This window comes from Propithecus coquereli, unplaced genomic scaffold, assembly GCF_000956105.1.
Source record: "Propithecus coquereli isolate 6110/MARCELLA unplaced genomic scaffold, Pcoq_1.0 Scaffold714, whole genome shotgun sequence".
Classification (NCBI taxonomy): Eukaryota; Metazoa; Chordata; class Mammalia; order Primates; family Indriidae; genus Propithecus; species Propithecus coquereli.
Genome location: NW_012153219.1, coordinates 84,490 through 98,074, shown reverse-complemented (window position 1 = coordinate 98,074; position 13,585 = coordinate 84,490). Strand labels below are relative to the sequence as shown.

General features: G+C 54.4%; 1 protein-coding gene across 1 annotated transcript in view; it reads right to left on the bottom strand.

The window, feature by feature from the left end:
- Window positions 1–7,033: 7,033 nt before the first annotated feature.
- The window catches only part of DBF4B (DBF4 zinc finger B), a 22,475-nt gene continuing 15,923 nt past the window's right edge, over window positions 7,034–13,585 (bottom strand). Inside the window, exons 10-13 of the mRNA XM_012661499.1 lie at window positions 11,749–11,865; window positions 9,127–9,235; window positions 8,823–8,932; window positions 7,034–7,979 (exon numbers count right to left, since the gene is read on the bottom strand). Coding sequence (XP_012516953.1) covers window positions 7,034–7,979; window positions 8,823–8,932; window positions 9,127–9,235; window positions 11,749–11,865 — 1,282 coding nt within the window. The remainder of the gene's footprint in view (window positions 7,980–8,822; window positions 8,933–9,126; window positions 9,236–11,748; window positions 11,866–13,585) is intronic.

The window sequence follows — 13,585 nt, the reverse complement described above, 5'->3', positions numbered from 1 at the left end:
GGGCCCGCCCCCCGCCCCCCCAGCTGGCCCGGCCCGGGCCGCCGCGACGGGAGGACAAAAGAGGTGCCGCCCGGGGCCCCCCTGCTCGGCACCTCCTCGGCCCCCTGGGCAGGTGCAGGGCGGGGGCGCACCACGTCCCCATCTCGAGGCCCCTCCTTGGCCACCCTTGCTTGAGAATCTCTGAGGACCCGTAGATTTCTCGGAGGGCAGGGCGCAGAGGGACCCCGGGCTCTGACCGGCTGACTGCCGGCCTGCGGACCTGAGGCGGGGGCGTGGCTGCCGGGCGCTGTGCCCAAGAGGGGCCCGCCCCAGCCCCAGCCCGGAGCGCGGGTGATCCAAGGCTGCGCGAGCTGAGAAGGCAGAGCCACTGGCTCTTTTGCCCAACGCTCCGCTCCTCGCCTCGCGGATTTCTTGCCCATTCGCAGCGGATCTTGTCACTGCGGAGTTCCCCCACACCCCTTCCCATCCTGCAGGGGTCCCAGCCTCCAGGAGGGCTTCAGGGATTGCTGTCACCCCAACCACCAGGAGGGGTTGGCCCCTCCGTCTGGCCTCCTGAGTCCCTCACACAGGGCACCCCAATCCTTCCCCCAAATTAAATACTAACCCAGGTCATTTACATGCTGTTAGCGTGCCACATTTCTGCCCCCTCCTTGCCAATCCAAATCTTTGAGAGCAGAAGACACCTCTGGAGCCCCCCAGCCTCCCCTCTCTGGTCAGACTAGGATGCCCTGTCTGTGAAATATTTCACCTCCCAACCTACCTCCCCAGCTGTGCCCTCAACCCAGCTCCTGGGCTCCTGGGCAAGATGGGTCCCAATGCCAGGGGCGGAGATCTCGGACTTCTGCTAGGGGTGCCAAGAGCCAGACACGTGAGAAGATGGGGTGGGGCATGGTAGGATGCAGGTGAGGCCCCACCGTGACCTTTGTACCCACACTGGGGGACCACAGGTCACTGAAGAACAAGACTGAAGGCAGGGAACCCCTTCCTGGGTCCTCTGCATCCCCAGGGCCGCAGGGCCGCTGCTGGGGATGAGGGAGCTGCCTCTGGCTTGTGACAGCACCCCCTCCAGCTCTATTTTAGGCCCAGGAGAGGTGAGAAGGCGATTTCCCAGGAGGCACTGACATCAATGCTGGGAATGAGATGACTCCCCCCACCCCCCACCAACCACCTGCCACTCCAGACCCAGATGCTCAGCACCGCTGAGCCAATTCTTCCCTCACTCTGAAGACATCTTCAAAACCTCCTCCAAGATGTAGGGCGAGGAGGCTCCTGGGAATGAGGGCCTACTACGCGGTGTTCCCTGGAAACTCGCAATTACCCTGGAGAGAGAGATTGTACTCCCCACTTTATAGATGAGGAAACTGAGGCTCTAAGAGGCTATGTGAGCTTCCCAAAGTCCACACAGCTGGTCGGTGAGAGGCATGTCCCACACTCCAGGGTCCCACTCCCCTTTGGCCACCCCTAGCCCTCTTCTACCCTCTATCTACGACCAGAAGAGACTAGTACATCTGGTCCCTCAGCCCCCCACTCACGCTGTTTGGCACTCCAGACTCCAGGGTGACTCCATCCTGCCCTCCCCCACTCCATGTTCCAGGTCCCTGTAAGCCCTGACCAGCCGTGCCTCCCAAAAGACTAGGTGGGGTTTGTCATTTCACAGTGGAGGGCCCTGAGGCTGTAGTTTGGACCCCTCCACAAGTCCAAGACCACAGAGCAGCCCAATCTGTGCTCCTGGCCTCTTTAGCTGAGGCACATTCCAACCACATTTGTGGCCCTGATACCTTGGACTTCCTGTTGGGGAGACCTGATTGGCCCTCAGAGTGACTCTTCCCTGGTGGCACTTTGCGCCAGTGCCAGTGGGGGTTCAATCGTATGGCTCCTCGGCCCCCACAGACACCCATCCTCCCTGGCTCTGAGCAGACTTGGCTAGACACCTCGCCTCTGCCTTGACCACTCCCACTCCCCAGCCCCTGGGGTCCTGCCTCCCCTCATCTTGTGCTGTCTCAGCTCAGCTTCAAGCTGCCTCCCCAAACAGGAAGCTTGCTTCAATTACCCTCACTTGCCTTCCCTCCTGAGGTCAGAGGCTGTCTCTGTCCTCCAAGTGGTGGCCCCTCAGCAGACTAGGGCTTCATAAGAATAGGGACTGTCTCCCCCGTCAGACCTGTCCCTTGAAAGCAAGGGCTGTTGTCTCCTCAGATCGGGGCAGGCCTGCATCTCCCCCTCAAACAGAGGGTTCTCTAGGGGGGTCCCCACCCCAACTCCATGGCTACACTACAGTTGGCTCCTTTGGTCTTTCTGCCCATCCCTGAGGCTGGTGGTCCCAGTTTCTGCTGTCTTGATGTTGCCTTTGCTGAGGCAGCTGTGTGAACCTGCTTAGGGGGTGGGCTCTGGCCCCCACCTCCAGCCCTCCCACAGGGACCCCACCACCAGGAGGCCTGGGAAGCGACATGATGGGCCGGGGCCTCCTTCCTCCTGTAGCTCTTCCTGCCCTTCGGCCAATTCTTCCCTCAAATTTTCCTGCACAAGGGCCAAGCTGGGCTGAGGCAGGGCCAAGACTGTGTCTCGGCAACTGCAGGTAAGGGAGGGGTGCCGGCTGCCCTGGCCGTGGGGCGGCACGATGGGCAGTGATTCCTGCCAGTGGAGGCTGTCCAGGCCCTGTGCCCGGCCTTGAGGCCTGCAGCACACACCACACCAGTGATGGGGGCAGGAGGACGCGGTGGGTGAGGGCGGGACTCAGGGTCCACGCTGGGGTCCCAAACCTGGCTTCCCCCTTTATTGGCTGTGTGACCTTGAGCAAGTCCCCTGGTCTCTCAGCCTTGGTTTCCTCATCTGTGACAGGGGTTAGGAAAGCGCTCCCTCACAGGGCTGCTGAGGGGTGAACGAGTGGCTGAGCTCCCACACCCAGGACGGTGTCTGGTGCATGGAAGGGGCTTGGTCCACCTGGATCCGCAGGGTGAAAGGTGCTGAGGAGGCCAGCTCTGCTCTTGTCCGGGACCCAAAGCCCCTTTATGGCTTGGGGGCCTCAGGGCCTTCTCTATGCCCAGCGCAGAGAGAGACCATGCTTGATAACACGATGGTGAGGGGTGGGGAGGGGGGAAATGCTATGGCATTCGGACAGGAAGTCCATCCTGCTTCCTCTCCGAGGCTCCTGGCATCTGCATATCCCGAGGGAAACCCACTCTCCTCCCTCTCAGTTGTCCTGAGTGGCCCCATCTTTAATCTCTGAAGCTCTCAGGCCTCAACCAGGGTGGAGTTGGAGTCACCTGAGGCGCCAGCATCCCAGGCTTGTGCGGCATAAATATAGTCGCACCCCTAAAGGACCCAACTGCTCCTTCCCTCCCAATGCTAGGGGTCCCTGGAGAACCGGCCCTTGAGAAGGGGGGGACCTGGGAACAGGGTGTCTCACAGTGCCCCTTAGCAGCTCAATCCACAAATTTACACTGGAGATGAGGATGCGGGTCACATGGGGACATCACAAGGCAGATTAGTGAAAATAAGCTCTAGGAGGGAGATCTCACAGGTGTGTGTGAGTGTGGGTAATATATGTTAGTTTGTTGAGACAATGTGCCAAGCTCTATGCCAAGTACCTCACAAACTATCTGATTTAATTCTTGTGACTTCCTAATGAGGTAGCAACTACTATGATGTCCAATTTTTTTAGATTAAAAAAACTGAGTTTCAGTTTGGCAAAAGTCAGAGTTTAGTGGCAGGATCTGGATCCGAACCTGTGTGGCTCTAAAGCTCATGCCCTGAAAGATTATACTCAAGGGTTCCTGGAGAATATGGAACCCGTGCCTTGAAGAATGGGGCGTTCTTGCTGCCACTGAGGGGCTTTCCAGGGCAGGGAACAAGACCAGGAAGTGGAACTGCCTATGGTGGGTTTGTCTGGTTGGCTGGGGGATTTTTGGTGGAGGGAGGTGGAAGAGGGAACAAGGAGATGACGTGTGAGGGGGAGGACGCTCAGGAGGGAGAGGGACTAGGACTCCAGACTGGATGGATTTGGCTCAGGGAGCAGCGAGAGGCAGGAGTTAGAGGATGCCGGGAGGAATGCAATGACAAAGTGGAAGCCAGGAGCTGGAGTCTCGGATGGAGGCGGAGTTCTCAGAGATGCTGCGTTTGTGGTGGTGGCACGATGGGGAGGCATATGAGATTCATTGCAGGTCATGGTATTTTATTATTGGAAGGGCCTTTGAAATCATCTCATCCAAGCCCCTCACTTATGAGGCCCAGACTAGTAAGGGGACTTGCCCAGAGTCACAATGTGACTTAGGGGAGTGGCTAGATCCTGCCTTCCACCCAGCAGAACCCCATCCTCACTCCTGTGAGATTAGAATTCAGAAGGGACTCGGGTGGAGCTACCAGTTGAGGTCACATCTGCAGAGAAGTGCAAGATCCACAGAGAAGAACTGAGAACAAAGGTCCTGGGACCCCATCTGGGGGCCGCAGTTAGGGCTGGTGGGCTCTAGTGGTCAGGGAGCTGATTCAGGGCGGACATTTAAGGCCTGTGCTGAATGAATGGACAAGAGTGAGCCAGCGACATTAAGGAAGCGCGAGGGGAGGCAGGAGAATCAGGCCAATGTGCGGTGCTGGGACCGAGGGAGCCAGGTTCCAAGGAGGTAGGAAAGGAGAAAAGAAACCTGACTTTGGTAATTAGCAGGCTACCCAATGATGGTGGAATAGACAATCCTGGTGGAATGTTTCAGGCAGAGCCACTGCGGAAGGAAGTTTGGAAGGGGAGAAGGTGAAGACATGGAGGCAGGTACAGACCACAGAAGTAGCCAGAGGACAGGAGGGAGCCTTTCCCAAGCTGCTCAATCAACTCAAGTATTTTCCAGGATGGAGGAGCATCAAGCTTTCAGGCAGAGGGGAGGTGGTGAATCTGAGAAGGAAATTGACAAGGGTGCCCGGGTGGGCTGGAGAGCACAGGGACAGCGTGACTTTCAGGGGAAGGAAACAAAGAGTAAGATGATGTTGAAGGGGGGCTGACAGCAAGATGAGGCAGTGCTTACTGAGTCTGGGTCAAGTCATCTGGAGAGAGGGAGGAATGGAAGGGGTTTTGCACAGTCCTCATGTCAAGGAGCCACTGAGGGGCAGCACCTATCTGTCCTGGGTCAGGTCTCCGGGTTCTGGATTCCCTGCTATCTGGAATCTACAGCCGGAAGCCACAATGGAGGAATGGCTGAGGAATGTTGTAGCCTTGGGCTTTGGCCCAGCAGAGATGTCTAAGGTCACAACTGTTGAGATGGCAGGGGAGGGCCATGGCAGCTGATGTGAGGTTGGGGGAATGGGTCCTGGGCAGATGGTGACAGGGGCATCAGAACCTGGTGCCACGGCTTTGTGTGAGCAACAGGTGAAGGTGTCAGAGAAGTCTGAGGAAGGGGTGAGGGGAAACTTTTCCTCACCCAGAGGGGTGGCATCATGGGGAAAGCAGTGGGGAACGAGGCATCCCCACATTGTCAGAAAAGGAAAGATGTACCCAGCAGGGCCCAGGGGAAAGGGAGAGGGCCCCTAACAGGAATGCCTGCTGGGGCAAAGGAGTGTTCTTGGTGGTGATGAGCATGCCCTGTGCAGGTGACCACTCACCAGGCAGCAGGACCCAGTAACCAGATGAGACTGGGAAGGGGAGGCTGGGCAGGGATAGATGTCACCCCATCCCCCTCAGATGAGGCCAGCTGGAGGGTGGTGGCACTCACACATCCCGTCCTGCTATGTGGTTATTCCGTCCGTATCTGCTGGGCCTTCATGCCTGCCTTGGGTCACTGGAGGGCAGCTCAAAGGCGGACACACTGCACTCCAGCCCCATCTCTGCCATTTGTTATTAACAAGTTTATTTACATTTCCTGAACCAACATTAACTGTGAAACCTAACAGGAATGGGATACAAAGACCAAACATGACTGACCTCTAAGGAGGGTTGTACACACAGTTGCTCTACTTCCAAACTAATAACTTCGGCCCTCACCCACAGCAAGGCCCCCTTCCTTCCTCTGAAAGGAGACACAGAACAGTACCAGGCTTCCGGTAGCTTCCACATTTAAAGAGACAAACACACAGAGGCATAGAAGGGTGAGAACCACAGTACAAATTGTAATAAAAAAAAAAAAGTGGCCAAAGAATCAATAGCAAACCCATTTCTGCCTCTAGATTAATGGCTTGGCTGCAAGAAATGGGGGGAGGTCCTTGGGGAAGGAGAGGGAAAGCGAGGAGGGAAAAGGGTGATGTGGAAGTTGGCAGGTAAGATACTGGCCCTGGAATAGCAAGCTCTGGGTGGGCAGCTTGAGCTGAGGAGGCAGAAAAGAGCTGAGAGGGGTCCCTAGAGGGGTCTCTGGCCACATCCTGGGCTCAGGGGGAAGGTCAGTGCTGGGCCCCAATTAAGTGCATGGGGGAGGGAGCTCTGTAAGTGCCGCAGCCCGAGCCCCTCCTCTGCTTCATATGTTCCTGAGGATCTGCACGCAGGAGCGTGGGGGGCTGGGGGAGGGGACATAAACACAGGCATTTCGGAAAGCAGGAGAGACCACATGCTTGTGGGGAAGGAGGCTGGGGGTGGGGAACACCAACTAGCCCTCGGCTCTGCAGAGGCAAATGCCTTCTGAGGCCAAGAGGCCGGGCCAGGACTCTTGCTGCTCCAGCTTCTTGTGGTCCCTCCCTGTGCCAACCTCTCTTCTGGTGTGGGCAGCTGGCCATGGCCGGACAAGCCCTTTGTAGCCTGCTGCCTGGTCAGGAACATGGCTGGAGGTAGGGGAAGGAGAGGGCAGCCCCAGCCCAGACTCTCTTGGTCCTGCGCAAAGATCTGGCGGGCAGGAGGACTTTCTCTGTCCGCTCCACAGAGCTTAGCGTGACAGCTGCTCACTTGGACCTCGAAGGCCAGGCCTGGGCCTCCTTCTGGCTTTTTTGGGGAGATCCTGGGGTTTTGCTTGTCCTTGTATGCTAGTCAGCCCTGGCCAGGTGTACAGCACCAAGCAGAGGTATAACTTGTATTTGTGGCCCTTCAGTCTGGAGCTGTCTGGCCCCATGAAGAGCTGAGTACCTTGGGGACTCATAGGAACAGCTCTCTGCCTGCATTGGGCTGGGGTCGGGGCTGCGGCTGGGAGACAGGGAGGCAGGGCACTTGGAGAGGCTGGGGGGCCCGGAGCCACCGGGAGCAGCTGTCTCCCCCACTGGCTGGCATAGGGTGGGGGAGAGAGGTAGATTCACCCTCTGTGGGCCCCCCTTGGGGCTGTGTGCTGGCAGCTGAGTACAGGTGGGCTGATGGCTGGCTGGGAGCTGCAGGGCAGCTGGGGAGCTGGCCAGTCTGCTGGGATACAGGGCCAGGGGCTGCGCACTCAGAATCCTCAGACCCTGGGGGCCAGCCTCCCCCAGGCCAGGGAGGCTGTGTGGCCCAGAACTCTGCTGGTCTGTCTGTGGGCTGCCAGGGCAAAGAGTGTGGGAGGGAAAGGCCAGTCTGTGGGTGGCACAAGGTCAGGAGGGAGGCCAGGGGCCTGGACTCATGGCTTGGAAGCAAGAGGGATGGAAGATGCCCACCACTGGTTGTCCTGGTGCCGCAGGGGCTGGGGGCTCTTGGGACAAAAAATGAGGCCCCCGGTTTCTTCTCGGCATTGCCACTGGGGAACTCAACCTTTCGCTTGTGGCCAATAAGTGCCAGGTCTGGGCCAGAAGAGAGGTCTGTAAAACTGGAGCTGGTCAGGAGGCGCTGGTGAGCAGGGCTCCTGGGCACTGGTGTCCCTGGGGGGTCCACAAACACATCGACTGACCCCCCTAGCTCCTGGCAGCTTGCTGCTTGTCCAGGCACCTTGTCCATCCCTGCAGGTTCAGCCGGTGCCTTCATGCTGCCCACTGTCCTCTCCCGCTCTGGGGTGCTTGGTGTCTGGCAGCTGTCTTTGCTCTTCATCCTGGGAGACGCTGCCCCGGGATGGGAGGGCTGGCTGGCGGGTAGAGTCTCAGGATGGAGAGAGTCACAATCAGAAGCTGGGGAACCTGACCGCCTGTTGGGACAGAAACACCAGTGAAGTGCAGGCTCAACTCCAGAGCAGGCAGCAAGCTGGGACCCTCCTGGGCCGGGGCTGAGGGCAGGGAAGGGGGGCACGCATGGTGCTGAGGAGAGGGCTGCCCACTCTGGGGCGCTGTGAAAGGCCTCCTCTTGGGTCTGAACCTGCAGCAACAGCCAGTGCTGTGTACACTTCTCTTGGCTCTGCAGCCTGTGGTCAGGGCTGGCCAGGGGAACAAGTTAGAGGCTGTTCCTTTAATGACTTCACAGAGGAGGCTGTGCCCTTTGGCAGCTGGAGAAAGCAGCACAGAGCCTGGTTGTCCAAGCTGAGCCCAGAGGCGGATATTTGGGGTGAGATGTGAAGCCATAGCCCTAGGTGGGACAGAGTCTGCTCTTGGCAGGCAGCAGGGGGAAGCTGGGCTTGGAGGGCCCTGGAATTCCCACCAAACCCATGCAATCCTTCCTTCTGGGGGTGACATCTAGAGAGGGAGAGCAACCTTGCTGTTCACCCATCTGGGAGGGACCCGGGAACTACTCCTCTTCTAGCTGGTCAGAACTGCCTCACCACCTACCATGTCAATGTTCATATGGTAGAAAAGGAGCCACACTCTAGTCTGGGCCCCGTCTTGATCAGCTGAAGCCATGAATGGATGTCTATTTTTTTTTTTTCTGGCCACCTCCAAGACAAATAGGACAGAGGATGGTGGGAAAAAAAGGTGAGAAAAGAGAAAAAGATCACAGCCTGATCCCAACAGCTGCCAACCTGAGGGTTCCTTCCCGCCTAAAGAGGGCAACAGGAGCAGAGTGAGGATGCAGTCATGCCTGCCAGTGTGGCGCTCACCTGGGGAGGCTGGCCTGGAAGCTGTGGCTGAGCTGGGCGATGATCCGATCAACTTCTGCATATGGATGGGCTTCCAGGGCAAAGCCCCGGTGCCGGGCGCTCTGAAGATGCTGCCCGCGGGTGAGAGGAGGCACAGGGCATTAGACAAGGCTGGGGTGGGAGGCAAGCAGAGCTCCCAGTGTCCCCTGGCACTGGAGAACGTGGCCATGCCAGGGAGGAGACGAGGTGGGAAAGGCCCATCCCTGGTGGTCAGGCTCTCTCAGAACACTCTGGGGAGTAGCTGCTTAGTGGGGAAGGGGCTCACCACATGGAGCTCCTCAAAGGCCTCTTGGCAGCACTCGCAGTACCCTTTCTTCCTCCTGGGCACGGTGCGGGCGGCTGATCGCAGGCTTGGCTCTCGGTCCTTGGGTTCTCTGGAGAGGGTACAGAGTGCAGGAAAGTGGTCACTGCTGGGGCCCTCAGAGGAGGAGCTGCTGCTCAGGGCCTGGAGCCCAGGCCAGGGAGGGGAAGGACCAAGAGGGCCAAGGGGCGGGGCAGGCACAGGCAGGCAGGCCTGCTCTATACTTATACCAACTACCCAAGGGCAGCAGGAGAGGCAAAAAGGAAAATGAGACCTCCCTGTAGTCAGCCTGTCCTATCTCTATCCTCTCCTCACCCACATATCTTAAACCACAGGTAAACATGGGGTCTCAAAAAAACAAAAACAAAAACAAAAACCAAACAAACATGGTGGGCATGGTGGTGCATGCCTGTTATCCTAGCTACTCAGAAGGCTGAGGTGGGAGGATCACTTGAGGCCAGGAGTTAGAGGTTATAGTGAGCTATATAGCTATATAATCATGTCACTGCACTCCAGCCTGGGTGACAGAGTGAGACCCTGTCTCAAAAAAAAAAGATTCAAATGATCAAACATATGCAAACATACTCAACCTCATTCATAATAAGAAAAAATGAAAATTATAATTACATTGAGATACAGTTTTTAATCTGTCAGATTAGCAGAGGTCAAGTTTGACAGCCATAGTTTAGGCAAGGGGATGGAGAAACACACTCTCTCGTACAGTGCGGGTGAGAGTGTAAATTGGTATCACCTTCATGAAAACCAATTTGGTTGCATTTATCAAAATTATAAATGTAGGCTGGGCATGGTGGCTCATGCCTCTAATCCCAGCACTTTGAGAGGCCAAAGTGCAAGGACTGAAGAGGCCAGGAGTGCAAGGCTGACAGAGTGAGACCCTGTCTCTAAAAAACAAAACAAAAAAATTATAAATGTAGGTAACCTTCCTTTGACCCAGCATTTCTACCTTTAGGAATTTATTCCACAAGTATACTTGAATGTTCAAATCATAAATTTATACTCAACATGATTATGCACCGCAGCTAATCCAAGCATCCATCAATAAGAGACTGGTTAAATAAAATACAGTAAATAAATTCCATACAACGGAATACTCTGCAGCCACAAAAGGGATTAAGGATGCTCCTTAGTATTAACAGGAAGTTAAGACATATTAGGTAAGACAGGCGCAATGGCTCACGCCTGTAATCCTAGCACTCTGGGAGGCCAAGGCGGGCGGACTGTTTGAGCTCAGGAGTTTGAGATCAGCCTAAGCAAGAGCGAGATCCCATCTCTATTAAAAATAGAAAGAAATTAGCTGGACAACTAAAAATACATAGAAAAAATTAGCTGGGCAGGGTGGCACACGCCTGTAGTCCCAGCTACTCGGGAGACTGAGGCAGAAGAATTGCTTGAGCCCAGGAGTTTGAGGTTGCTGTGAGCTAGGCTGATGCCACGGCACTCTAGCCTGGGTAACAGAGTGAGACTCTGTCTCAAAAATAAAAAGGCATATTAGGTAGAAAAAGCAAGATTCGGCACAGTGAATATTATATTATTCTTTTTTTTCTTTTTAAGAGACAGGGTCTTGCTCTGGCTCTGTAGCCCAGCTGGAGTGCAGTGGTGTGATCACCTGGGCTCAAGTGATCCTCCTGCCTCAGCCTCCCGAGTAGTTGGGACTAGAGACACACACCACCATGCCTGCTAATTTTTTTATTTTGTAGAGACGTGGTTTCGCTATATTGTCCAGGCTGGAACTTCTGGCCTCAAGCGATCCTTCTGCCTCAGCTTCCTAAAGTGCTAGGATTACAGGTATGAGCCACTACGTCTGGCCTACATTCCCTTTCTTTTTTCCCTCCTGTTTGCACTATTTTCTGACCCATGGCTTTCATCTGCTGACGGAACCTACAGGCCCTCCTTGGCTCTAGGTACTCTTGGGCTGAGAGTCTGCCCCATTCTACTCTCCTGGTCTGTGAACTAACTCTGTGGCCCAGAAGTTAGAAAGGGTCCGAGAAGGCATCTAGTCCACCTGAGCTGAATTCCTTCTCTAATTTGGTTAGTGAAGGTTCAAATTCTCAAACATCTGCAGAGTAGTAACATTAACAAGCCAACAAGCCACCACAGGCCACACAATGCAGCAAGTCCCCTATTATTAATAGTTATTCCTGATGTTCAGACCAATAGTTCTCACACTTTGATGTGTATCGACATCACCTAAGAGCTCATAAGAATGCAGCTTTTGGGGTCCCATCAGAGATTCTGATTCTGTAAGTGTGGCTGGAGTCCAGGAACCTGTATTTTTTATGGGACCCCAGGGGACTCTGATGAAGGGGGTCTATAGATCCAAGTTTGAGAAACCAGCCTTTGCCCTCTGGACATTCAATTTAAATTCTTCAGTAGGGATGAAGACCACCACCCTGCAAAAAATGGATGAGCACCCCTAGTGTCTCTCTTCTCTGGGCTAAGTGCCCAAAACTGACTTCGCCTAAGGCGCAAACACATGGCCATTCCCAAATCTGACCAGCAGGCTCCCGAGGGGGAGGACTTTGGCCTGTAACCAGCCCTTGGTACTCAGGAACCAGAGAGACCCACCTGGTATGGTGTGCGCTGCCTCGGGTCGTCAGGGCCTCGAAGGGACTTGCATCTTTGGGTCCCAGAAAAGAAATTTCAGGAAAGGATTTAAACTGATGATGGAAAGGACGAAACTTCCTGAAACACAGAAAACTTCCACTTTGACTACAATGGGGAAGGGAAAGGCTGAGAAGGGGACTAGCCCAACTCCCCAGAATTCCAACCCTAATAAAGTGAACTCTCACCTCCACATCTCTTACGCTCTAAAACAAAATTCTCATTAGCCTTTCTAGGTTAAATTAATACTTGTGTTCTCCCTGCCTCCTTTTCAAACACATTTATACCCACTACCTCATTGGGATCCTACAAGCACCCTCTGGGCTAAGTGGGATAAGTGGTGTTAACCTATTTACAGGTGAAAGAAGGAATCCCAAAAGTTTCTGTGACTTGCTCAAGCGCTCACGACTGTAAGTGGCCAAGACCAGACCACACTCCAGACTCCTGGTCTGGTTTCTTCCATTTTCTCATTTTTGTTTCCTTTTTTTTTTTTTTGAGACAGAGTCTCACTCTGTTGCCCGGGCTAGAGTGCCATGGCATCAGCCTAGCTCACAGCAACCTCAAACTCCTGGGCTCAAGCAATTCTTCTGCCTCAGTCTCCCGAGTAGCTGGGACTACAGGTATGTGCCACAATGCCCGGCTAATTTTTTTCTATATATTTTTAGTTGTCTAATTTCTATTTTTAGTAGAGACAGGGTCTCGCTCTTGCTCAGGCTGGTCTTGAACTTCTGACCTTGAGCAATCCTCCAGCCTTGGCCTCCCAGAGTGCTAGGATTACAGGTGTGAGCCACCTAGCCCAGCCATCATTTTGTAGGTTTCTTGTAGGTTTCTTGAACCTACAACAACTTTTGAGGACTCTAGGCCTGGAAGACTCTAAATGGAAGAATGTTTAAACCAGAATAGTGATCATCCTGTTCCATGAAGGGAAGCATTTTTGCTCTAGGCTGGTCCTTGATGCCATTCTGAATGGAGGGGAGAGGCACAGTGAAGGTTCTGGATAGTTAGACCTGTACCAAGTGGTGTTGGCAGTTTGCCTCAAGTTGCAAATATTCAAGAGACTTTCAGAGCCAGAACTGTCGGTGTATACTTGGCAAACCCAGCTGACTGAGATAACTGCTGGGCACACCATACTTGGTTGCAATGGTCCGTACTCTGAGGGAGAGAGTGCAGGGCATGGGTTCTGGGGGAAGGGTGAGAGCCCTGTGGCCTCAGCAGGGAATTACAAATGAATCTTCTTGGACTCTTAAGGAGAAGGGAATGGGCTTCACAACCCTGGAGCTTCCCTTTCTTCCTCTTCAGTGATGTTTTGTTTCTGCTTAGGGGGCTTGGAACTTGAACTTGGTCAGGGAAATGGGCTTTGAAGGGCACTTGCTTCAAAACAGCACATGAAAAAAAAATCATAAGAAACCTCAGCTCCACTTGGATCTCCCCTCTGGCTTATGATGCCAGGAGCACACAAATTATGCACCTCCCTCTGGTGACAGTGATATGCCATGTGCAGTGCAGATACTGAGGCTGTGACAGTGTTTCTTAGCTACTGCACATGAGCCATATCACCTGTGTTAAACTAGTTGTGAAGGGGCTGGAGATTGAAGAACATGGACTCCATCCCACTGGAACTGGAAGGGGGCACCTTCCATATTATGGAAGTGAATCTGAGTCCGTCTGGAGGATGGGCAGGCATGTCAGGCTCTGGGGTCTGCAGCTGCCCTGCTGAGGAACACAGAAAATTCTGGCTCTAGTAGTCTCTGCTGGCTATATATGGACTTATTTCTTTTTTAAAAAATTTCTTATTTTGAGA